Raw genomic sequence first — 19,740 nt, forward strand, 5'->3', positions numbered from 1 at the left:
GGCCAGGACTTGATTCATCCTGAAAGCCAAGACGTGAGGCTGGTGTGTTTGTCGAATCGACTTCAAGTGAGAACTTTGCGCAGTAAATAGGAGCCGTAAATGAGGGGTGCGAAACAGCATGAGGGCCGGGAACATTCCAATGGATGATATATCCGAAGTGCGAGGGACGCAGTGGTCCGATCCAATTACAATGTGGGCAGATGAAACTCTTTCGACTGACGAGTCAGAACCCTTGGGGAATCTTGCAGCTGCTGGTTCATAAGCATGCTGCAGAACTAATTCCGAAGCTCAACACGCGCGAGGTTCCTGCAGGCATGATATATTGCGGGCGGAAGCAATGACGTACAGTTAACCAGGACGCACCGCGATTGATAAACAACGCTTTCTCAGCTGGTGTTCTCAGCAACGATTCAATAATGCAATGTAGTGGTTTTTATTCCAGTTGTAAGTCAGCATACGATATGCATGAGCGTCCTGATGTCCATCATGCCAGTCATGTCCTTGACTTGCGCGATGATATTGTGATCTGAGGCAAGAGTCCCCTGCACTCTGCTGCGCCAAAAGGCTGTCCAAAGCAAACAATGCCCCGCGAGCTAGACTCCGAATCAACTGGGTCATCTTCTCCAGGATACTCGAGTGCTTCACCCAGTGATTCGTCTAACGGAGACCCAGGATCGGACCAAACGTCCACGTTCCGTGCATCGTCTGTAAATTCAGCCAGCCCATGGTCGTAACGATTGAAACTTCACGGACAGAGCAAGAATGTCTGCTGAGTGGGCCGTGGCGGCGAGAACTGAATCAGCTTGTCTTATGCAGCGATTAACAAGTCTAGATCTTGAAACCTGTCTGCCTTGACTTCATAAGTGAGAATGTCTTCCTACGCCTCCGTCTGACTCCTGTAGTAATAAATGCGATGCAGAGGTCTGAGGCAGTGGTTGCACGGTTTGGAAGTCCGCGTTTGTTTTGCTTCATTTATCTCCTTCAGTTTGTCATTCTCCGTATGTCACTAACCACCCAACTGTGCCGTGTCTTCAGGTGCAATTCAGAATCTCCTGCGCAACGAAAGCACTTCTAGCAAGGAGTGCGAGGTGGTTTCATTTACCGCCAAATCCGCTCGCTCATAGAAAACGACCGAATAGCTCCGAGAAAAGAAATCGGTATCATTAATTGAGGTTCTTCGTATTACTTTATTGTACAATATCGCCAGATATTGCCTTCCCAACCTGGCGAAGTCGATAAGGCATATAGAGTACTGACGTAGATGGACTAAACACCCAACCTCCACTGTTTCAAGCGGCGCTCGCTCCCCCTTCCTGACCACTCGCGGTCTTCAGAATGTGGACACATAAGTTCGACAAATGATAGTATAATGGGGAAGCCAGAATCGACACCAAATGACACGCGCACAGGAAAGCAAACGTTGTGCTCAGATACAATTGGACGGTTTTGGAGTGAGACGAGAACCCTGTGAGCACGATGGCTGACGATGAACGGCGTAAGTCGCAACCACACATTACAAGGTGAACTGCTCACCAGCAATCATCAGCACCACTGATATGCCAAAGAGAATGACTGGAACCGCCAAACCCAGGATGTGCCAAAAAATTCTCCAGCGCCTCTCAACGATGACCTGCGGTGAGGTCAGCTCTGACCTGTCACACTGATAATCGACAACGTGATGACGTACTTTTGCAGCTTCACGCTTTCGAAAAATGAATCCATTGGCAGATACTTTCAGCTGGAACAACAGCCCAAACAACGAAAAGACAAGCGACTCTGCCAAACAGGCGTAAGATGCATTAGATGAATAGTTGACATCTTGCATAAGTGGCGGATTTGATGACATGAAGACCGCCGCAGTGGCAAGCACGAGTCCTTGCTGCCAAGGGCGAATTAGTGCGATCAGTTCAGATGAACGATGCCTATCGTCGACTTACCACGGTGCTCAATTGATTGAGCTGGGTCAAATAATGACCATGCAACTGTTCCCAGTTATCTCCCTCTCTCAAGAGGGAGTGTAACCAGCGCAGATCACCGCGCCAGGTAAATAGGAAGCAACACATTTTGAAGATACCCAACGAAATAAAGAATTTCGGAGCATGCCAAGCGGGTGGAAGTTCTTCATCGAAAAAATCACAAAGGACAGTGTTACCCTTTGATAGCAGTAGCCTTGGGCATCGACTGTCCCCAGTGCACTCTTGAATGACCTGACTTTGGTTGGGCATCAGTAACGGTATGGTGTAGTCGACTTTCTATGAGTCAGGATGATATATAGACGGTAGAAAGAGTCTTGGCTGCCAAATGTTGACGAAATGAAGGGTTTGCTGTGCCTGGTATCTGATGGTACGATGCCACCCGATTCAATCTTGCAGCACGGAAGATTACGAATGCACTTGTAACTCGCCTCCGCCAAATGAGCGCTAACAGTTTTGGAAGGAGCGGCGGATGTAGCTGTATGACTGCATGGCACGACGATTCTGTCCTATGCACTTCTGAAAGGACAGACAATCTTTCAGAGGGGATAAACTATACTTATAACTTGAATACCTTGTGAACTTTGAAATCTTCCTCGCAAGACTCTGTAAGTAGAAGTTGACATTTAATGTAATTGGCACGCACCATCCAAGCAAGGCCAAGAACCTTAGCCCTGAGCGCTACATAAAATGCGGCATCACCTAGTGGCAATTGGGTGATTGCTGAAGCGCCGGCGAAGCCGAGATGCCTGTGGTGTAAATATAGTTGAGTGACCCTCAAACTACGCAGAAGCGCTATTGCAGATTGTCAGCCCCATTTTCTGGACGAGGTACGCGCAAGTTTGAACCGAGAGATGTCACTCTGGTCAAGCCTACGATGAATTTACACGAAAGAAGTCTACAGCGGAAGAGCATGCTGATGTGGCATGTAAGTCCTGAGGCTGTGATTAAATTCTCGAGGACGAGAGATAAGCGCACATATCGTAAAAGAGGCTGAACGAATCAATAGAAGCCTATCCTGAATTACCAGTAGCCCAATGTTGTTTGTGAACACACCATGCAGCTGTCCAGAATCTTCGAAATGGGGCAAAGGGACCATCGACCTGCAGAAGGTTCAGCAAAGTCAGAGCGGCAGGGAAAGTCTCTGATGGACATTGCACAAGAATGGCACTAGCACTCACGACAACTTGTACGGCAAAATACATGGCGCGAGGCAACCATCTCACTGTGTTGGAAACAGTCTCAACAAGATAGGATTAACCTTCAGTACTGCGGTTGGGACTTATCAACCTGAAAACTAAGAAGTGAGGCCGGTATGTTTCTATGGAGGTCGTGCAAGAAGACGGAGTCGAATCGGCTTCAAACGCTTAGTGAATGGGAGCAGTAAATGAGGGGTGAGAGTCATCACGAGGGCTTGAAACATTTCAATGAATGATATATCCGAGGTGCAAGAGACAATGACCCGACCCAGCTACAATATGGACAGATGAAACTCTTCCCACTGGCGAGTCAGAACCTGTTGGGGATCTTGCGGTCATCGGTTCATGAACATGCCGCAGAGCTAATCCCGAAGCTCAACAAGCACGAGGTTCCTGCATGCATGACCCGTTGCGGGTGGAAGCCGCGCCGATCACAGTTGACCAGGACGCACCACGATTGATATGTTAAGTGATTGGTGCGGTAGGGAGAAATAATGCTTTCTCTGCCGGTGCTCTCTCAGCAACCATTCGATAATGCAATCGTAGTGGTTTGCTTCCCTGTTGTAAGTGAGAATGCGGTATATTACAAATGCCTAGGGAGTTTGTACCATGCAGGTACTGTTAAGGTATGAATGAAAAACGCGTTAGAAAACTCTCCCCTTCGAAATGCATGCATGCATTATCTCTAGCGTTGTGACGTCCATCACGTCATGAACTGAAGCCATGTCCCTGACTCATGCAATGATAAAGTTATCCGACGGGATTCTCAAGTACTCCCCACCACGCTGCTGCGCTAGCAAAAGCGCCCCGAAGGGCTGCCCCAAGGCAAACGAGCAACCTCAACTCTCGCGTATGAGACTCCGAATCGGCCGGGTCATTGTCTCCAGGAGACCAACCGAGCGGATTACCTGACAGGGGCCCAGGCTCGGACCAATCGACCACGCTCTGCGTCTCGTCTGAAAAGTCAGGCAGCTCGATACCATAACGATTCCACGGACGGATGGGTAAGAATGTCCGCCGAGTGGGCCTTGCCGACGAGAATTGAATCGGCTTATCTTTCGTTATGATTAGCAGGTATTGGAGCCCATCTGCCTTGGCATCATAGGTAAAACATGTCCCCTGGTCTTGACCACACTTCTGTTGCAGCCCTGGAGTGAGTTAATCATCTTCAAGTCAGCGCATGAGTTTACTTTGTACGGCTGAATCATCCAACTTGGAGAGCATGGTTCGTACCTAACATAAGACGAAGGGTTGAGCTCAATGACCTAGTGGGATCGGCAGTGTCAGCACACTTGCTAGAACAATGCCGAAAATCGCCTGCACCTTTTCTATCGTGAAAGGCCTCCGGATATAGGTTTTGTTCCATATTCACCTTACTGCGGTGCGTAAAGTAGGAGTTGCCTGAGGAATACAGCTGGATCACTGCGGGAAGTGTGTTCTCGATTGTAAGCAGCTCTCCATTGGGAGAGATTTTGACACAGCGAATTGCCGGTGGCGTGTTATTGACTTCTCGGCGTTATCGGGGCGCAAAGTCAAACCCAGTGTGCCGGAGGCTAATTTTAGCCCATGGAGACTTTGAGAGAGAGAGAAATTCTATATTTATATACCGCAACAAACAAAGTGAGCTGTTAAGACGCGGTGCCCTGTTAGGGCTGTGCTGGGGAGTGTTGTAACAGGGTGAGGGATGTAGGTATAGTACGAATAGCCAAGCGGTCCGCGTTTGATGAGTTTTGGTGTGCGTGTGGGCTCGTTTGGTGTCCAGGCTTAGTATAATATGATACACTTTCTCTCCTTCCTCCTCCTTCTGATCTCTCCTCGTCTCCTCCTTCCCTCGTCACTTCCTTCTTTGCCCTTACTCAGGCTTCTGTCCCTCTCCTTTCTTCCCAGTCTCCTTCTCGTTCCAGTGCGACCTTCTTGAATGCGCTGGATTCTTGAATAAACTTCGCTAGTGCCTTTATGCCCTTCTCCGTACCCAAAATTTCGTTGAGTATGATGTTGTGTGATACCTCACGCAGATGGATGCGTTGTCGCGCAAATAGTGGGCAGTCACGTATGATATGTTCTCGTGTTTGACGTGGTTCTCCACATGGGCAGAGGGTGGGTTCGGTTGGAACGAATGCAGCGTAGTATTCTCCCATGAATCCGTGTCCTGTGCGGCATTGTATAAGACGGCCGTATACTTCTCGAGGAGTGTGAGTGAAATGTTGGCGGGGTTTGAGCGTTGGTGGGAGTCGATTTGCGAGAGCGAAGCGTCCAGTCTGTGCTGCCACGTCTCTATTCCAACTCTCTGTCCATTTCTGCAAGATCCCTTCCTTGTTTCTTCGGCGCGCATTTGCATAGGTCGAGTGGTACGAGTCGTTACGTCCAGTGGCTTCTTTTGCAAGCTCGTCGGCACGTTCGTTGCCGATGATGTTGTGATGTCCTGGGATCCATGCAATTTGGACATGATGGAGGGGGGATGTGGTTAGGTAGTCTTCGATCGAGCGTCTGATCTGTAATGCAATGTATTGTGAGGGTCCGGGTGCAGCTGCATATGCAGCCTGCACCACAGAGTTGTTATCGACGTAGAAATGTAAATGGGTCACCTGGGAATTTTGCGCGAAGCTGATAGCTCGCGATATTGCTCGAAGGAGCGCTACCATCTCTGCATCATACACCTCTGCTTTGGGACCCATTCCTTCCTGACCCCAGAAGACTTCTCTTCCTCTGTGATAGCCGGCCCATCCTGCTCCAGCTCTTTCCTCCTCTCTGACTGATTGTTTCGATCCGTCTGAGTAAACGAGAAGGTGCGTGTCCTCCGTTCGTAGATTACGAGCGGTTTGTATGTGCGCTTTGGCGGCTTCTTTCTTGCCTCCTCTTTGCTTGTCCGAGATCGTTAGGCGGCCGCGGTACGTTTCCTTCGTGTTTGCCCAAGGTGGCAGCGCAAATATGTTGATGCGTTCCGCGTTCGGGGATGCTCGTTTTGACAGACGGGTGAGTCTGGTCGATTTTGGTGGTTTGCGGCTGCGAGGACGGTATTTGTCGGTGGGAAGAGCGGGTGGGGGGTCAGCGAGGTTAAATTGTCGCCAGGGTTGATCAAGTCTCTGTAGGATTGGGTTGAACGAGGGGAGTTTGAGTAGTCGAGTGGCGGCGTTATCGTTTGCGTGTTCGAGGAAGAGGTTGATGGGGGGGATTGATGTCTCTATTTCTAGGGCCTTTATTGGGGTGGTTCGGAAAGCGGCACAGATATGTCTAAGGGATTTGTTTTGGACGCGGGTAAGCATGTTTGCATGGGTTTTCACGCCCGTCCACCAAACGGGGCTTGCGTATGTCATTACACTGCGGACACAAGCCGAGTATACAGTTCTCAATAGTGATTGCGAGAGACCTCTTACCGTATTTGCAAGCATTTGTAGTCCTTGGGCGATATTTTCCGCTTTGCCTGCCAGTTCACATACATTCCTGCGAAAAGAGAGTTTAGAGTCGAAATATATACCAAGCCATTTGATACAGTCACGGGGGTTAATTGTCACCTGTCCTTCGTCACTAGGCAGCAGGATAGGTGGTCGATCCGGTGCACGACGCCATGTGAAATGGATGAGCTCAGATTTGTCAATTTCCGCCATCAGTCCAGCTTCGCGAAGCCAATTGTTCACAAAAATGAACTCCTCCCGGAGTATTGCGACATTGTTCTCCAAGGATGGAGAGGAGACATATAAGTTTCCATCATCGATGTAGCATGCTAATGTGGTCGGTGTGGCTTTGTCCGGGCGTAATTCACGAGCTCGAGTTTTCGCATTGTAGGCTTCGTTTAGTGGGCTTGTGCAGATAATCGAAAGGGCCGGTGATATTGGGGATCCTTGAGGTATACCGTTTTCGACTGGTTCCGATGGTGACAGTACTCCGTCCAGGCAGATTGCTGCTTGTCGTTCGCTGAGGAAGGATTTCACCCACTTTACCATAGGGAGCGGTAGGTGCTTGTCCCGAAGTATTCGGAGTAGCCGTGTATGATTGACGAAGTCGAAGTATCCTTTGATGTCGAATGTGATGCACGACGTGACAAGTCCGTGATTACGGGCTGCTTCGATATCATGAACGAATGATAGGGCTGCGTCGACTGTGGAGCTTCCTGGGCGGCCTCCGAACTGTGAAGAAGGTACCAGCAGATATTTTGCTGTGAGATATGCTAATCTACTTGCCTGTACGCTTTCGAGGACTTTTCCAAGACATTCCTCTAGCTGGATTAGTCTATAGGCTCTCGGGTTCGAATAGTCTGGTTTTCGGGGCTTGCGCAGGGCTACTGCGATTGTGCGTCGCCAGGCGATGGGATGGTAGCCTACATTTGCGCAGCGTGAGATTAGTAAGTAGATATATTCCGATGCAACCTCCCAGGCCCATCGGAGAGCCATGTAGTTGATTTGGCTGGGTCCAGGAGCTTTTTTGCGATTTGGTCGGTATATACCATTCTTCACTTCGGCATATGTTATGGGTTCCCATGGGATGTCATCCGGGAGGTCCTGTTCTAAATCTGGTGCAGCTAAGTCTAGATTCGGGGGCGGTTGGAACAGTTCACCTCGTAGTGTAGCACACTTTTCCTCATGTGTTATTGCCATGTTTTGACCGTTGTTTCGTCTGAGTGGTGGCGTGGGGTAGTTTCTTATCCCTTTGGGCCATCGAGTGAAATTCCAGACGTCATCGGGAGTGGCTTTTCCCAGAGTCTCGTTTGCCCACTGTCGTTTAGCAAGGCGTGTCTTCCGTTTGAACTGATTGCGTAGTTGGCGGATCTGTTGGATAAGGTCGTGGTCAGCAAAACCTGTATCGATGAGATGTTGTCTAGCCCTTTCACGAGTTTCTGCAATGCGGTTGAGTGATTGCGTGAGGTCGGGAGTCCACCATGGTTTCGCATGTGCACTAGATTTGCGGATGGGGACCGAGCTTTCTGTTGCTTGCACCAGTGCATCTTGTAGTGCTGTGGTAGCTCTTTCAATATCATCAATATTAGGAAGAGTTGAAACACGTAGCGGTATCCATGCGTCTTCTCTATCCGTCAGTTCTCTCATGAACGCTCCTTTCCATGCTTTGATCGTGTCTTCATCGATATCTTTCCAATTGAATCGTTGAGCCGTGATATTCTCGATGGGGACACGTTCATGGTCTAGTGTCCATGTGAGCGCTGCGTGGTCTGATCCGTAGGCTTTACCGTAGTCGATTGACCAGTCCTTGATCGTGTCGAGTTCGTATGCTCTGTCGTTGATGAATGTTAGGTCCAAGACCGACGAGGATTCACCGTCGTGTGCGAAGTATGTTGTTGCCCCACGTTCGTTTAGCATGATGAATCCCTGGTCAGTTAGCCAGTCAACGAAAGCTTCTGCACGAGGATTGGGGTTCTCAGCTGTGTTTGACCACATTGGGTGGTGTAGGTTCATATCTCCCGAGATGATGACCGGTATTCCGTTTGGTAGTTCGATGTTGAAAAGACGGTCTGCTGACCAGTTCAATGGATCCTCGCCTGCTTTCTGGTTGTACATATTTACAAGTATTGTAGGCGGATGTGTTCCTTGGTTGATCTGTAAAATTTGTATGTCAGCATCCATTGCGAGATCAGAACGAAGGGTAACCATGAAGTCAGGTCTGTTTTTGATGTATGCCATGACTCGAGGAATGACATTCGGGGGAACAGACGGTAATGGTAGGATTGGTTGCCATCCGGTTAACGACGCTGGGCCCTTTGTGTTATTTCCGATGTCACCATACCATGGTTCCGTTATGAGCAGGATGTCATAATCACGGACGGCGTTGTTGAGTAATGCGTGGCAGACTATATTTGAACGGTTAGTGTTGAGTTGAATCATTTTCATGGAGACTTTGAATTCCAACGTGAATTGCAGAGCAAGCGCTGATACAGACATTCTAGATCTTAAGCGACCAGTTAGCTACTAGGCAGATATCAAACCTATCGAGCAAGAGTCGCAGGTCCTCGCAGCAAGAGGTGAATCTCGTTCCTTGTCATATTCTCCATTCTGAATCTGGTATTTCGGTTAGCCTGCGCAACAACGCATTTGAGAATCTTGAGTCTCCAACCTGGGCTCGAGTCGACTCGGACTGAGAGTGGCAATATGTATAGAGGCTTGACAGATTCATGTAATACGTCATGTCGCGCTCGCTGCTCGGTGATGATGGCACGATTCTCCTCGTCTTCGCGCAGACCGCAGATTCTGAGCTCAGACTCTGATCTGCACTCCTCTCGGTTAACATCTTTAGAGGGCAGGTGGACCGTCCAAAATTGAAGGACCAACGTTACATACAGCCTGAGCTGGTGAGTCTCGGGGGAGAAGCACACCGAGCACACCGTCGGCCCGTTTGTATGCTTCACCAGGGGATCGAATACTTTCTGCTTACAGATCTCGACGTCCCAGATGCAATGATTTTTAAATCTCCACCACTCGCAATTCGTCTGTCGTTGGTGGTATGGCAACCCCCTGCCCCGGTGTTCCTCGAATGGTTCTCTTGCCAATGTTCCATTTTGCACTGCATCCCAAATGCGCAGTGCCGTCTGGTGAACCACCCTTCGACCGTCTGCGAAGAACGCCACTACCGATACTAATCTTGAGTGCCCTCGCAGCGTACTTTTATGGGATATGGTCACGTCGTGGATCTCATGTGTGGTAAGTACCACTGGTTTTCTGCCCATGACCCAACTCATGTAGGCGCTTGTCCGCGGTTCTTGTCAGCTCCCTGTCGTACACGCTGTGACTCGCAGCTTGGCGCCCGCCATAACCTTCATTCTGTGACCCGCTTCGAAAGAATGCGCATCTGGTACTATCATGCACAATTCTGCAATCAAAAATCTCTTCTAGTCAACTCGTCCTTTGTCAGGCACCCTACTTTGCCGCGAGATCAGGCAGGCCTAGTAGACTGGTCGTAACCCTCAAATGACGTCAATCGATTATTGCAACCGGGATGCAGGGACAAAAGGTTTATTTACAGCCACTCGCTCGCTCGGCCCTTGCAACGCGCTTACAAAGTCCCTCCCAACCCGGAAAATTTTCGGGTCTTGCAATTACCTCAAGAGGCTTGCAAGGCACATTTGGAAACTTCCGACATGACTCAGTGGATCACTAGTACTGCTTCGGGCTATAGCGTTGAGCAACACCTTCAATTCCGTACTCATACTTACCACCAGGTCTTCCTAACAATATTTGCACCATGTGAATTCCAACGTGAATTATGGAGCAAGCGCTGATACCGAAATTCTTAAGCAACCAGTTAGTATTACATCCAGGTTGAGATCGAGCCTATCGAGCAAGAGTTGCAGGAAGAGGTGAATCTCGTTCCTTGTCATATTGTCCATTCTGACGCTGGTACTAGGCCACGCAATAGCTTTTGTTTTTGTTTTTTTCGAAAAGAAATAAGAATCCCAACGCATTTGAGAATAGATCGCAATCTTCTCCGAGTCGACTCGGACTGCGAGTGGCACTACGCATAGACGTTTGACACAGATCCATGTACCGTCACGTAGCCCTCGCCACTCTGTAAATCAGGCGATCCTTCCCGGCTTCGCTGCGGATCACACATTCTGAGCCCAGACTCTGATCTTCACTAGAAGCCAACTCAGAAGTTTAATTGCCAAACGTTATATTATCTGTCCCTGTTGTCCGAGCTGTTTGCTTACTTGGTACATCATCTTTGCCTTTCCTGCGTGAGCGGCCCAATTTCGATGCCACGTTCTCTGGGCGTGTTACGTTCGTACTTTCTTGTTCAAGTCGAGGTACATCATGTACCTTGGCCTACTAATGCTGTCAATCTTCGTATCGTGCTTCCGTCGCGACTCCACGGCGAAACTGGCTTCCAAGAGGATATAAAGGAGCTTGTCCAGGCAGTATGATTCTGCCCCAACTTCATCGATGGCACTCATGAAGCACGTTGTCCATGTCATGTTCTCGGCGGTGCTTTATGGTATGACAGCCTCTGCTGTCGTCGCCTTTGACATCTCGTCAAACAAGAACGTGAGTCTCTCCTACTGCCATGTAACTTACACTAATGACCTGGGACTGTGCAGTTGGCTGTGTGAGCACAAATGCGTACCTTTACGGGTCTCATTGGGATTCACTGCATCGACAGATATTGGGGTCAGAATTCCTACGGGGCGTCCCATTACAATGACAAAGCTCGCTGGCAGCAGCGGCTTGCACATTACTGCAAGGTCTGTCATACTGTTGCAGACTAACCACGAGTTTAGACTTTGCATTGATTCAGGATAGTGTTGTTGATATTTTTCCCATCGCATTTCTCACCGAGTTCCATGGGGAGGGTGACCTGCCCTCCATAAACCTCGGCAATGTATGTATTCCGGCTTCTTCTCATTGTTGCCGTCCTCATGCACGTGCGCATCGAGACTTGTAACAGTGGTAACAGCGTGGAGTTTGCGGGAACGCAACTCCTCGATTGTTCTTTCCTTGCATCGGATATCGAAGAATGTCAAACTGCTGGCAAGATCGTTACTCTCTCGATCGGTGGCGCCACTGGAAGCATTGGGTTCCAGAACGATGCTCAGGCTACTGAATATGCTCAGGTTATCTGGGACATTTTTCTAGGTGGAACGAGCTCCACCCGCCCCTTTGGAACTGCGGTACTTGATGGGTAAGAACTTCCCCATCACGGAACTATTTGAGTGTGGACTGATTTGAATGCTAGCATTGATATGGACATCGAGGGTGGTTCCCAGACAGGATATGCAGCGTTCTTGAATACACTTCGCAAGCTGATGGACACTAGCAAGAAGAAGTACGTCGGATCGGATCCCCCTCTTCAACACATTAACGCCATCATAGATTCTATTTCACCGCAGGTGCTTACTGTGCAACAACCGAAATTGTATTAATTGATGGTTAATGGTTGCTCCCCTGCTAGCCCCTCAGTGTGTCTTCCCAGACGCGTATTTGGGCGATACGCTCAATGCCGTAGGATTCGATGCTATCTATGTTCAATTTTGTAAGTGAGCGATCATGTCGTGAGGAATCTCTGTCACGCAGACAGACAATAACTGGTGCGGTCTGCAAAACTACAATAACGCTGATGTAAGTCAAATCGTGTTCATTAGCATCTGCTTCTGATCCGCAATTTCCCAGGCGTGGAACTTTGGCACTTGGTACGCATTGCTTCGTATGATCGAGTCTCATATATCAATATGCGGGCAGGGACCACTGGGCGAAGACCATTTCTCCTAATCGCGACGTGAAGATATACATCGGCGCTCCGGCTTCACCGTCAGCGGGATCGGGCTATGTCGATGCTTGGAGGCTGTCAACAATAATCCGAGAGACTATGGCTCAATATTCCTCATTTGGTGGCGTCATGCTTTGGGACGTTTCACAGGCGTATGGTTCGTGTTCCAGGACTAATCAAGTCCAGTGAATGATTTGACTCCTTCAGCGAACAATCGCTACGACAAGTCTGTTAAGAATGCGTTGGTTCAAAACCGCTCTCCGACGACTATTGTTAGTCCGATAGCAACGAGCACAACCGTGACGAAGACCGTTACCACTACGTCTCCAACTTCCTCATCTACCTCTTGCTCTGGGATAAAATCCTGGAAGAAGAGCACAATTGTACGCGAATAAGTTTTCCTCTTTCCTCAACTGTTCATGACTCTGTACAGTACGTCAAAGGCGACAGAGCGACATATGAGTGAGTTGGATGAGCAAGGATTTGCGTTCAAATTTGACGTTTATCTGCAGTGGACATCTGTGGATGGCGAAGTGGTGGACCACGGATGACGTTCCGGGAGGTGAAATTATCACCGATTTTCTGGTCTGTTGTTGCTCACGCCACCATTTAGGTAATGCGGATGTTTGGGTAGATGGAGGTTTTTGCGGGGATGCAACGGCACCGCGTTGTACCCGATAGAGTCTGAATTATATGCGATTCCACCTGTTATGGACCCTTCGCGAAGATTGGTGAACGTATGGTGATTAGCCCTTGCAGAGGCGTGGGGGATCATGTGCTGGAGGTGCATGACGTCTACAATAAGCTACGGCCCCGGTACGGGACAGCAATTGATGAGGACGCACTCGTTGATGAGTCGTGAGTCGTGACTGGATGGAGCTGGATGGCTACGGTCTCGAGGTTATAATTAGAATTGCATCATTGACCATCCAAGCAAACTTTATGCAGATCAATTTGCTTGGGAAGGTAAATTGCCTGATATTGAGACACCCCTAGGTTAAGATCGGGCATGAAGGAGATTGGCACTGATTGGCAACAGGATATTTGAGCGGGCACTTGCGTCATCGTTGGCTTGGAGACATTGCGAAACAACTAATTCTAACCAGGAACAACTATCAGACAAATAACGATTCCTCGAGTTCCTCGACAGGACCAACCGTAATAATCACAAGAGCGGGAAGCCGGAGCGCAGACTAGTGTAAGATGATGGAGATGGGTATCAGACTATTGGTACATGGTCTCGAGAGTCGATATTATACTACACTGGTCCTTTATATGGTTGACTGCGTTTCATAGACTCCCAGAGCCCGGTCAGAGTGACCGAGATTCTCGAGCCCTGCTCCAATTTTGAGCCGTGCGTACTCGCGCTGAACCGCGAGGGAAGTGGTGGTCCGCTCTTGTCCCCACTCACGTCCGAAGCACACAGTACCATCCCACGCCGTGCATTGCACAACACCTCCCCCTCCACAAACGGAAAGTGTCCCGTCAAGTGCGCCGCGACCATCGCCCCGTGGCGGAGGAAACTGCGCAGTTTCGGGTGCTTCTTAACGGAGTTTGCAGATGGGTGTAATTTTTTTGGTCGGCCTTGCAGTAACGATGGGGGGTCATGCACACTGCGGACGCTGATTGTGGTGGCTCCTTTGATGGTGCGCGACTTCTTGCTTTGCAATTCACTGATAGCCCTGGCATATGCGGCGATATCGGGTTCGGGCGACCTCGGTCGGAGGACACGGGGAGTGGAGCTGATGAGGGATCGGGGTGGGTTTTCGCCGAACATTTGGTGGAGATCTTTGGATCGTTTTGTCTTTTTACGCAGTGTTAGCCCGCGTACTTTGACCGAGTAGTAGGATGAACTATGGCACACTGCCTGTAGCTCTGCTTCGGAGAGTGGGTCCCCTGTATAGATATCAGAGTTTGAATAAAAAGATAAGACTGACAGGGAACACACCCGAGTCATTGGCATCGTCCCACTCGAGATATACAGACCATCCGTCCACATTGAATCCTCCACCATCCATATTAACAGGGCCCATGACATCGGATGCATCGTTCCTCCGCAAGCCCGCTTTTTCAGCCTTCTTCAGGACCTTCTCCACTATCTCGATGCCGTCTGCACAGTCTGCGACATCGACGACATAAGACTGCCCTTCTTCTGGCATGATGAATTTGACCAGTTTGTGACGGAGTTCATCCAGGGATGGTGCGGCAGCGTGAGAAGCAGGGTTGAATGAACGACGCCTAAGCGACGCTGTAAGGGTTGACGACGATCGTGATGACGATCGTGACGACTCAATGATAGGTGAAAGTGGAAAGCCATGCTGACCGGGGGTTCGCAAGCTACGCGACGTAGGTGCTCGCGCGGACGGACATGCAAACGTTCCAGGCGTCGACGGCCTTGGAGCGAGATTCCCTTCCGTGGGCGTTCGCTCGCGGGGCGAAGTAATGCTATTGAACGAGATATTCCTGTTGCTTACAAGGTTGGCAGCGCATGGCGGCGGTCGCGATACTGGTGGTGTTGGTGATCGAATCTGATGTTTCATGTTGGGTGGGGGGGATCGTGGATTTGCAGGCAGGCCAAAGGAACAAGTTGACCAGCGGTTGGACTGAGAGTTTACGGGAGAAATTGTCTGCGTGTTGGAGCCTGCGGACGTGGGTGCTGGGGAGAGGGGTGAGTTGGCGTGGTTGGCTGGGTGGGCTTTCTTGGGTGTGCGTGTATGTGGAATGATGAGGGGATCGAGAGTGCGTGGGCCCGCGCGCGTGGTTGGAGGCCGAGGTGGCCGCGCGGGGGAAAGGGGCAGTGACGATGACCGCGTAATCGTGTCACTTCTTAGTGTAGTGGACTGTCCGGACGGACGGGTTTGGGGGGGTGGGGGAATGGCGGGCGCATTGCATATGGAGCCACCGTATCGACGTTCTCGGATTATATGGGAAAGATCGGGCCTGTTCGATGAGGATTCTCGTGGGGGTAAGCGTGAATGCGATTGAAAAGTGGCGTTCGTTATGCGAGGCTCTCGTGGCGGTATTTCAAGAGAACTCATCGACGGCCGCGAGTGCGCGATGGCAGACACCGAAGGGTTCGCATCCGGGAGTAAACATCTGTTCCTCAGACCCTTCACTCCATTCACAATCCGCAGCCTGTCTCCGATGCTTGTAACCCCCATATCTTTGAGGATGTCCTGATCTATCTCCAACAAAAGATCACCACGAATACCATGGTTTCTAAATGTCTCGATAAATGCGCTACAGTGGATATTGGTGAGCCACCGCGCGACGTGACCGTCATTCCAGGTCGACAAGAAATCGGAGAACGCAGTGCCGGAGGGCGGATTGAGTATACTGTTGTTGTCTCTGATACTGGACATGTGTGTTAGAGGAAACAAGTAAATTTGGGGCGCAACGAGCCCAAATTGATGAGTTAATGGTCAGTATGTGGTGGTGCGGTGCAGTTGGGGTGCTTTGGAACGGAGAAGATTTGGATTTAGCAATGGTGAAGGTGCAAATTGATGGAATGCGCTAATGGTTCAAGCAGCCGTCAGCGGTTGCTGGTGTCATCTCAGGCGGGACTATGTAAGTAGTAATTATCACAGGTTAGAGCACAGGAGCAGGCAGGAAGGCAGGAAAGCGTACGCACTAAAGGGGCAAATAAATATGAATGATGAGAATAATACGGGGCCAGTTCAACGTGGGTTGTGCTGGCAGGTCGATCACAGATGGGCCGCTGAGAGCATTTTCAGTCGACAAATGGGCCTACTAAAAGTCTAGAATATTGGGAGGTGTTAGCCAGGCGTCATATCATATAGTTACTTAGCAGATGGGCTCATAACTTCTCACTACCGGACAGAACATGTCTGATGAGATAATTGCCACGTCTAAAAAGTGATTTAGCCGAGCTGAATGAGGTGTTCGGTACCGCACATATGGCATCACGTCAAACATATTAAGTTCCCCGTCATAAATCTGGTGAGATCGGTAGCCTTTCCAGAGACCCCATCTGGTTTCCAACCACACCACAAGTTGCGGCTCCGGCAAAACGTACAATCTTTCACTGAATCGTGGAGTAATAGGGAGTGATCCTTGAGTAATCTAATACTCGAGACACATGATAGGTCTGCATAGGTTTGCACGAAGCCTTTCTTCTCCCCAGCCTCAGTCTTCACCGAAGACGAAGCGCATATGGGCACGGATGAAAGCACCAGCGTTCGTGCCACAGAGGAGGGTGAAGTTTCAAGAAAGTCTTATCACTGATAAGTCTCACCTTTGTATATGCGCAGTATATCATTAATGCCATTAGCTGGGACAGTAAATCTTGTGTCGTAGATAGAATTGTACGATACGTACGACTCGAGGTTGACTCTGGTTGACTCAGGCTCGAGTCGACGAACAGTTTCAACAGTTTCAACAGCTAGGTGCTGCCGCGTATTCTCTAGCATTGCACTCAGTCAGTTCTTATAAATCACGAATGAAAGCGCGCACGTTGTAGTCAGTGACGGTTGAGTTTGCGCCAGGCAGAGTTTTGCAGAGTATTGTGTCCGAGAGAAGGCCAGTGTCGCTATAGGGTCTTAAGCGGTATAATCAAGCTCATCTTGGTTCTGTCCAAAATCAGAGGCACAGTGGTTGTTTCGGCTCCGGTCGGTAAGGGTAAGTTAATAGGAGTTAATTGCTTGTGACGAGTTGCCACGGGTAAGGTATCGAAATAGTCGTTCCATCGATGTTATGGAGTCGTCGTCAATATCCCCAGGCAGCTACACTGATGCGCGACATATGTCCATGAAATTACGACGTCGCTCGTCAACGGTGATTTCCTTTTTCGCACCTAGCTAGGTTACTTACCTAGCGTCCGTTCGAAACTTATTTTAACACCAGCTGGATCTACAACGCCGAGGTAGCTGTCTCGCTGCTCCCGCTGACATCCTCTCACGATTCTTTTCTTCTTCAATAAGACCCATCAGTAGCCATGTTCATAAATATTCGGATGGCTTGGTTACGATTCGGACAGCGACATTTCCAAGGACCCGACGAAAATTAGTGTCGAAACACCTTCCACACTTCACGGAGAGATAGAAAATACGCTACTTTCCATATGTCGAAAACCCGCTTCCAGATCTTCCTGGCGACTCGTGGAAACCACCATCCCAGTGCCGAGCTCGGCTTTGCTTCAGTGCACTCTGTTCACTGTCGGGACTCGGAAAGGAAAATTCGGCGGGAGGCGAGAAGATGGGAGAACTAGAAGATGCGCAATAAGCGCTTCCACCGCACGATGGATAAGCCCCTCTGGCTCGTAATTCTGTAAGGGTATAAGTAAGTGGGCGCGAGAAAATGACTACGACGAGCACTAGTCGTTGTGTACTTATGAAGTAAAAGCAAGGAAGCAGTATTTGGTCAAGAGATTTCATTCCCGCGTAGACCTCATTCTACGTAGAAAGAACACTCTAGATTAATTGAATTTATCTGGAATTCCTATGTGTCATGTGACATATCCTAGCCACACACACCTACTGACCGCCAACCCTGCGGTTCTCTGGTTCCCTTGCCATCTGGACTCTTACTCCTGGTCCTTGGTCGCATCTTTGAGTACCATTCCCATGCCAGCCGAATGACTTCACCATCAGCATCGTAGGGAGTTGGAATTTCACTGTATCCTGGGCGTGCCGTTGGGTGGCGCACATATATGGCGCTGCAGGTAGGGAACTGAGACTTCTGCATAGGCAGGAATGAATATGAATGGAGATGCGTATGATGGGAGGTGGAAAGGAGTTAACGAGGACTTTGTGGAAGCGATTTTTGCGGAAGGATTGGGCTGGGAGGGATCCAAGGAATCGGATTTAGGCTCGGAGTCTGAGGGTTGTTCACCTTCAGAATCTGTCATGGAGGAGCCGGGCTCTTGGAGGAAACGGATAGCTGCAGGGTCAACCGAGATCATGTCGCCTGGGGCTAGACGCGTATTGGCATTCGTGTGCTAAAAATTGAGCGTTAGTGCACAAAATTTAAGAGCAGGGAAGAAGACTAGCGCACCTTCTTGCCATTTAGCAGGACGGATCCATGAATGACAAGTCTCCGTGCCTCATAGACACTATGCGAAAAACAGCACCGGAAGATGAACACGTCAATGCGTCTCTCCACCTCTGCAAGCATCAAACTGCCCACAGGAGCCAATCCTTTCTTCTGCTCGTCATACGCTTTCTTCTTCGCTCTCTGCAACTGTTCAGTACGTCCGGCAAACGCGTCGAGATCACCATTACTTGGAAAGCGCGTGCTGACGAGGCCGCACGTCGGGAAGTGTGTCAGGGAGGTACCACCGCTTGAATATTTTCTCGTTGATGAAGTCGCCATGGTATGCACGCACGAGGGCTTTCGAGATCCAGCGCTGTTGGAACAGCGTCTTAGGCGAGCGGGTGAAGTCAATGGCCTCGGCCTCGGCTGCGCAGGAGCGCCTCCAGAGGTTGTACAGATTACGCGGAGACCAGCTCTGTTAGAAACGTTTTGCGTGTTTAGGCTTGAGTTGAAAAGAAGAGCTATTGAACTGACCATTCGAGGCATGGCCTTGCGGAATGCAAAAACGTTGGCATCCCTCATGCTGGGCCGCGAAGTTCGTCGATATATGCGAGGGTGTCCTCCAACTTCTTTTACAAGCTGCTCCCAACAAAAATCGAGACGGAGCTGACTGCAGTTCGATTCTGATGGCGGAGGTTTAGAAGAAAAACGTGACTACCAAAAACAGTAACTACTACTCAATCTTGTACATCTACCGCGTCACTCTAGAAAGTAGCCTCATACTAGTGCCCCATTGCAGACCCTTACACCCCACGAACGTATCCAGGATGCTGCAAGAACCTCGGTTTGTCTGCAAGAGAATACCTCAAGGTACATACAGGGGAGACTATGGAAGTTCGAGGCATGAGAACATATATGCATTGGCAGTATAATACAAATCCAGCTTCCCGCTTATCCTCCAATCCAAGAAGCAAAACGGCGTTGCAAATGCAAACCCAAGGTTGAATCTTACGCACCCCAAAATCCATATAGGCGGCTGGACGAATTATAAATCCTCGTGCCAAGTAAAATTTGTACTTATGTTGGAAATGTGTTCGGAACTTCGAGCCCTACTTATTCCCAATAACTCGGAGGTTGAATGGCTCAAGAAAGATCTAGACGAGCTCCGCCGACGGTACTCTGACTATGACATATTCCACGATGAAGACTTCGATGACGGAAGGACGAGAAAAAAATCAACGTCTTCTTGTTCGATCGGCGTTGACCCTGTGATGAGAAGGATTTTCCTTCAAACCATAGGTCTGGGTAGGTGGAGACTAGAATTCGGGGCATAGGCTGGTCGCGGAACCACCACAAGATCATGCGATTTCACT

At 49.6% G+C, this 19,740-nt stretch overlaps 5 protein-coding genes across 5 annotated transcripts; 1 reads left to right on the forward strand and 4 right to left on the reverse strand.

Annotated features, from left to right (window-relative positions):
• Positions 1–1,061: 1,061 nt before the first annotated feature.
• On the reverse strand, positions 1,062–2,565 carry EDB91DRAFT_1170218 (uncharacterized protein). The gene is made up of 5 exons (XM_041320167.1): positions 2,548–2,565; positions 1,938–2,492; positions 1,688–1,879; positions 1,534–1,630; positions 1,062–1,480 (listed from the first exon to the last, which is right to left on the reverse strand). The coding sequence occupies exons 2-5, from the start codon at positions 2,223–2,225 to the stop codon at positions 1,290–1,292; spliced, it is 768 nt and encodes a 255-aa protein (XP_041170591.1). The 5' UTR covers positions 2,226–2,492; positions 2,548–2,565; the 3' UTR covers positions 1,062–1,289.
• A 1,357-nt stretch (positions 2,566–3,922) lies between these two features.
• On the reverse strand, positions 3,923–4,396 carry EDB91DRAFT_1087368 (uncharacterized protein; the record flags this gene model as incomplete). Its single annotated transcript, XM_041316202.1, has 2 exons — positions 3,923–4,320; positions 4,363–4,396. 2 exons carry the CDS (start codon positions 4,394–4,396, stop codon positions 3,923–3,925), a joined length of 432 nt encoding a protein of 143 aa, XP_041170592.1.
• Positions 4,397–11,028: 6,632 nt separating this feature from the next.
• EDB91DRAFT_1209301 (glycoside hydrolase family 18 protein) lies at positions 11,029–13,360 on the forward strand. Its single transcript, XM_041320746.1, has 15 exons — positions 11,029–11,157; positions 11,211–11,218; positions 11,273–11,354; positions 11,408–11,491; positions 11,547–11,791; positions 11,846–11,935; positions 11,983–11,999; positions 12,062–12,142; positions 12,188–12,228; positions 12,280–12,299; positions 12,349–12,533; positions 12,584–12,759; positions 12,810–12,838; positions 12,889–12,938; positions 12,990–13,360. The coding sequence occupies exons 1-15, from the start codon at positions 11,056–11,058 to the stop codon at positions 13,055–13,057; spliced, it is 1,278 nt and encodes a 425-aa protein (XP_041170593.1). The 5' UTR covers positions 11,029–11,055; the 3' UTR covers positions 13,058–13,360.
• Positions 13,361–13,634: 274 nt separating this feature from the next.
• EDB91DRAFT_1087370 (uncharacterized protein) lies at positions 13,635–15,738 on the reverse strand (the record flags this gene model as incomplete). Its single annotated transcript, XM_041316203.1, has 2 exons — positions 13,635–14,272; positions 14,325–15,738. The coding sequence occupies 2 exons, from the start codon at positions 15,736–15,738 to the stop codon at positions 13,635–13,637; spliced, it is 2,052 nt and encodes a 683-aa protein (XP_041170594.1).
• A 2,031-nt stretch (positions 15,739–17,769) lies between these two features.
• Positions 17,770–19,074, reverse strand: EDB91DRAFT_1170255 (uncharacterized protein). The gene is made up of 6 exons (XM_041320168.1): positions 18,902–19,074; positions 18,670–18,842; positions 18,389–18,614; positions 18,136–18,332; positions 17,884–18,050; positions 17,770–17,833 (listed from the first exon to the last, which is right to left on the reverse strand). The coding sequence occupies exons 1-6, from the start codon at positions 18,947–18,949 to the stop codon at positions 17,811–17,813; spliced, it is 834 nt and encodes a 277-aa protein (XP_041170595.1). The 5' UTR covers positions 18,950–19,074; the 3' UTR covers positions 17,770–17,810.
• Between the last annotated feature and the right edge of the window lie 666 nt (positions 19,075–19,740).

This window comes from Suillus paluster, assembly GCF_016628075.1.
Source record: "Suillus paluster strain FC165 chromosome Unknown EDB91scaffold_127, whole genome shotgun sequence".
In the NCBI taxonomy this organism is placed as follows: domain Eukaryota; kingdom Fungi; phylum Basidiomycota; class Agaricomycetes; order Boletales; family Suillaceae; genus Suillus; species Suillus paluster.

Coding starts and splice junctions, on each gene's coding strand:
- EDB91DRAFT_1209301 (XM_041320746.1), top strand. CDS start 11,056: ATGGCACTCATGAAGCACGTTGTCCATGTCATGTTCTCGGCGGTGCTT. Junction 11,792..11,845: donor GGAACTGCGGTACTTGATGG/GTAAGAACTTCC, acceptor TTTGAATGCTAG/CATTGATATGGACATCGAGG. Junction 12,534..12,583: donor GGACGTTTCACAGGCGTATG/GTTCGTGTTCCA, acceptor TGACTCCTTCAG/CGAACAATCGCTACGACAAG.
- EDB91DRAFT_1170218 (XM_041320167.1), bottom strand. CDS start 2,225: ATGCCCAACCAAAGTCAGGTCATTCAAGAGTGCACTGGGGACAGTCGA. Junction 1,880..1,937: donor TCAATCAATTGAGCACCGTG/GTAAGTCGACGA, acceptor CGCCCTTGGCAG/CAAGGACTCGTGCTTGCCAC. Junction 1,631..1,687: donor GAAAGCGTGAAGCTGCAAAA/GTACGTCATCAC, acceptor ACCTCACCGCAG/GTCATCGTTGAGAGGCGCTG.
- EDB91DRAFT_1170255 (XM_041320168.1), bottom strand. CDS start 18,949: ATGAGGGATGCCAACGTTTTTGCATTCCGCAAGGCCATGCCTCGAATG. Junction 18,843..18,901: donor GCAAGGCCATGCCTCGAATG/GTCAGTTCAATA, acceptor CGTTTCTAACAG/AGCTGGTCTCCGCGTAATCT. Junction 18,615..18,669: donor GAGAAAATATTCAAGCGGTG/GTACCTCCCTGA, acceptor GCGCTTTCCAAG/TAATGGTGATCTCGACGCGT.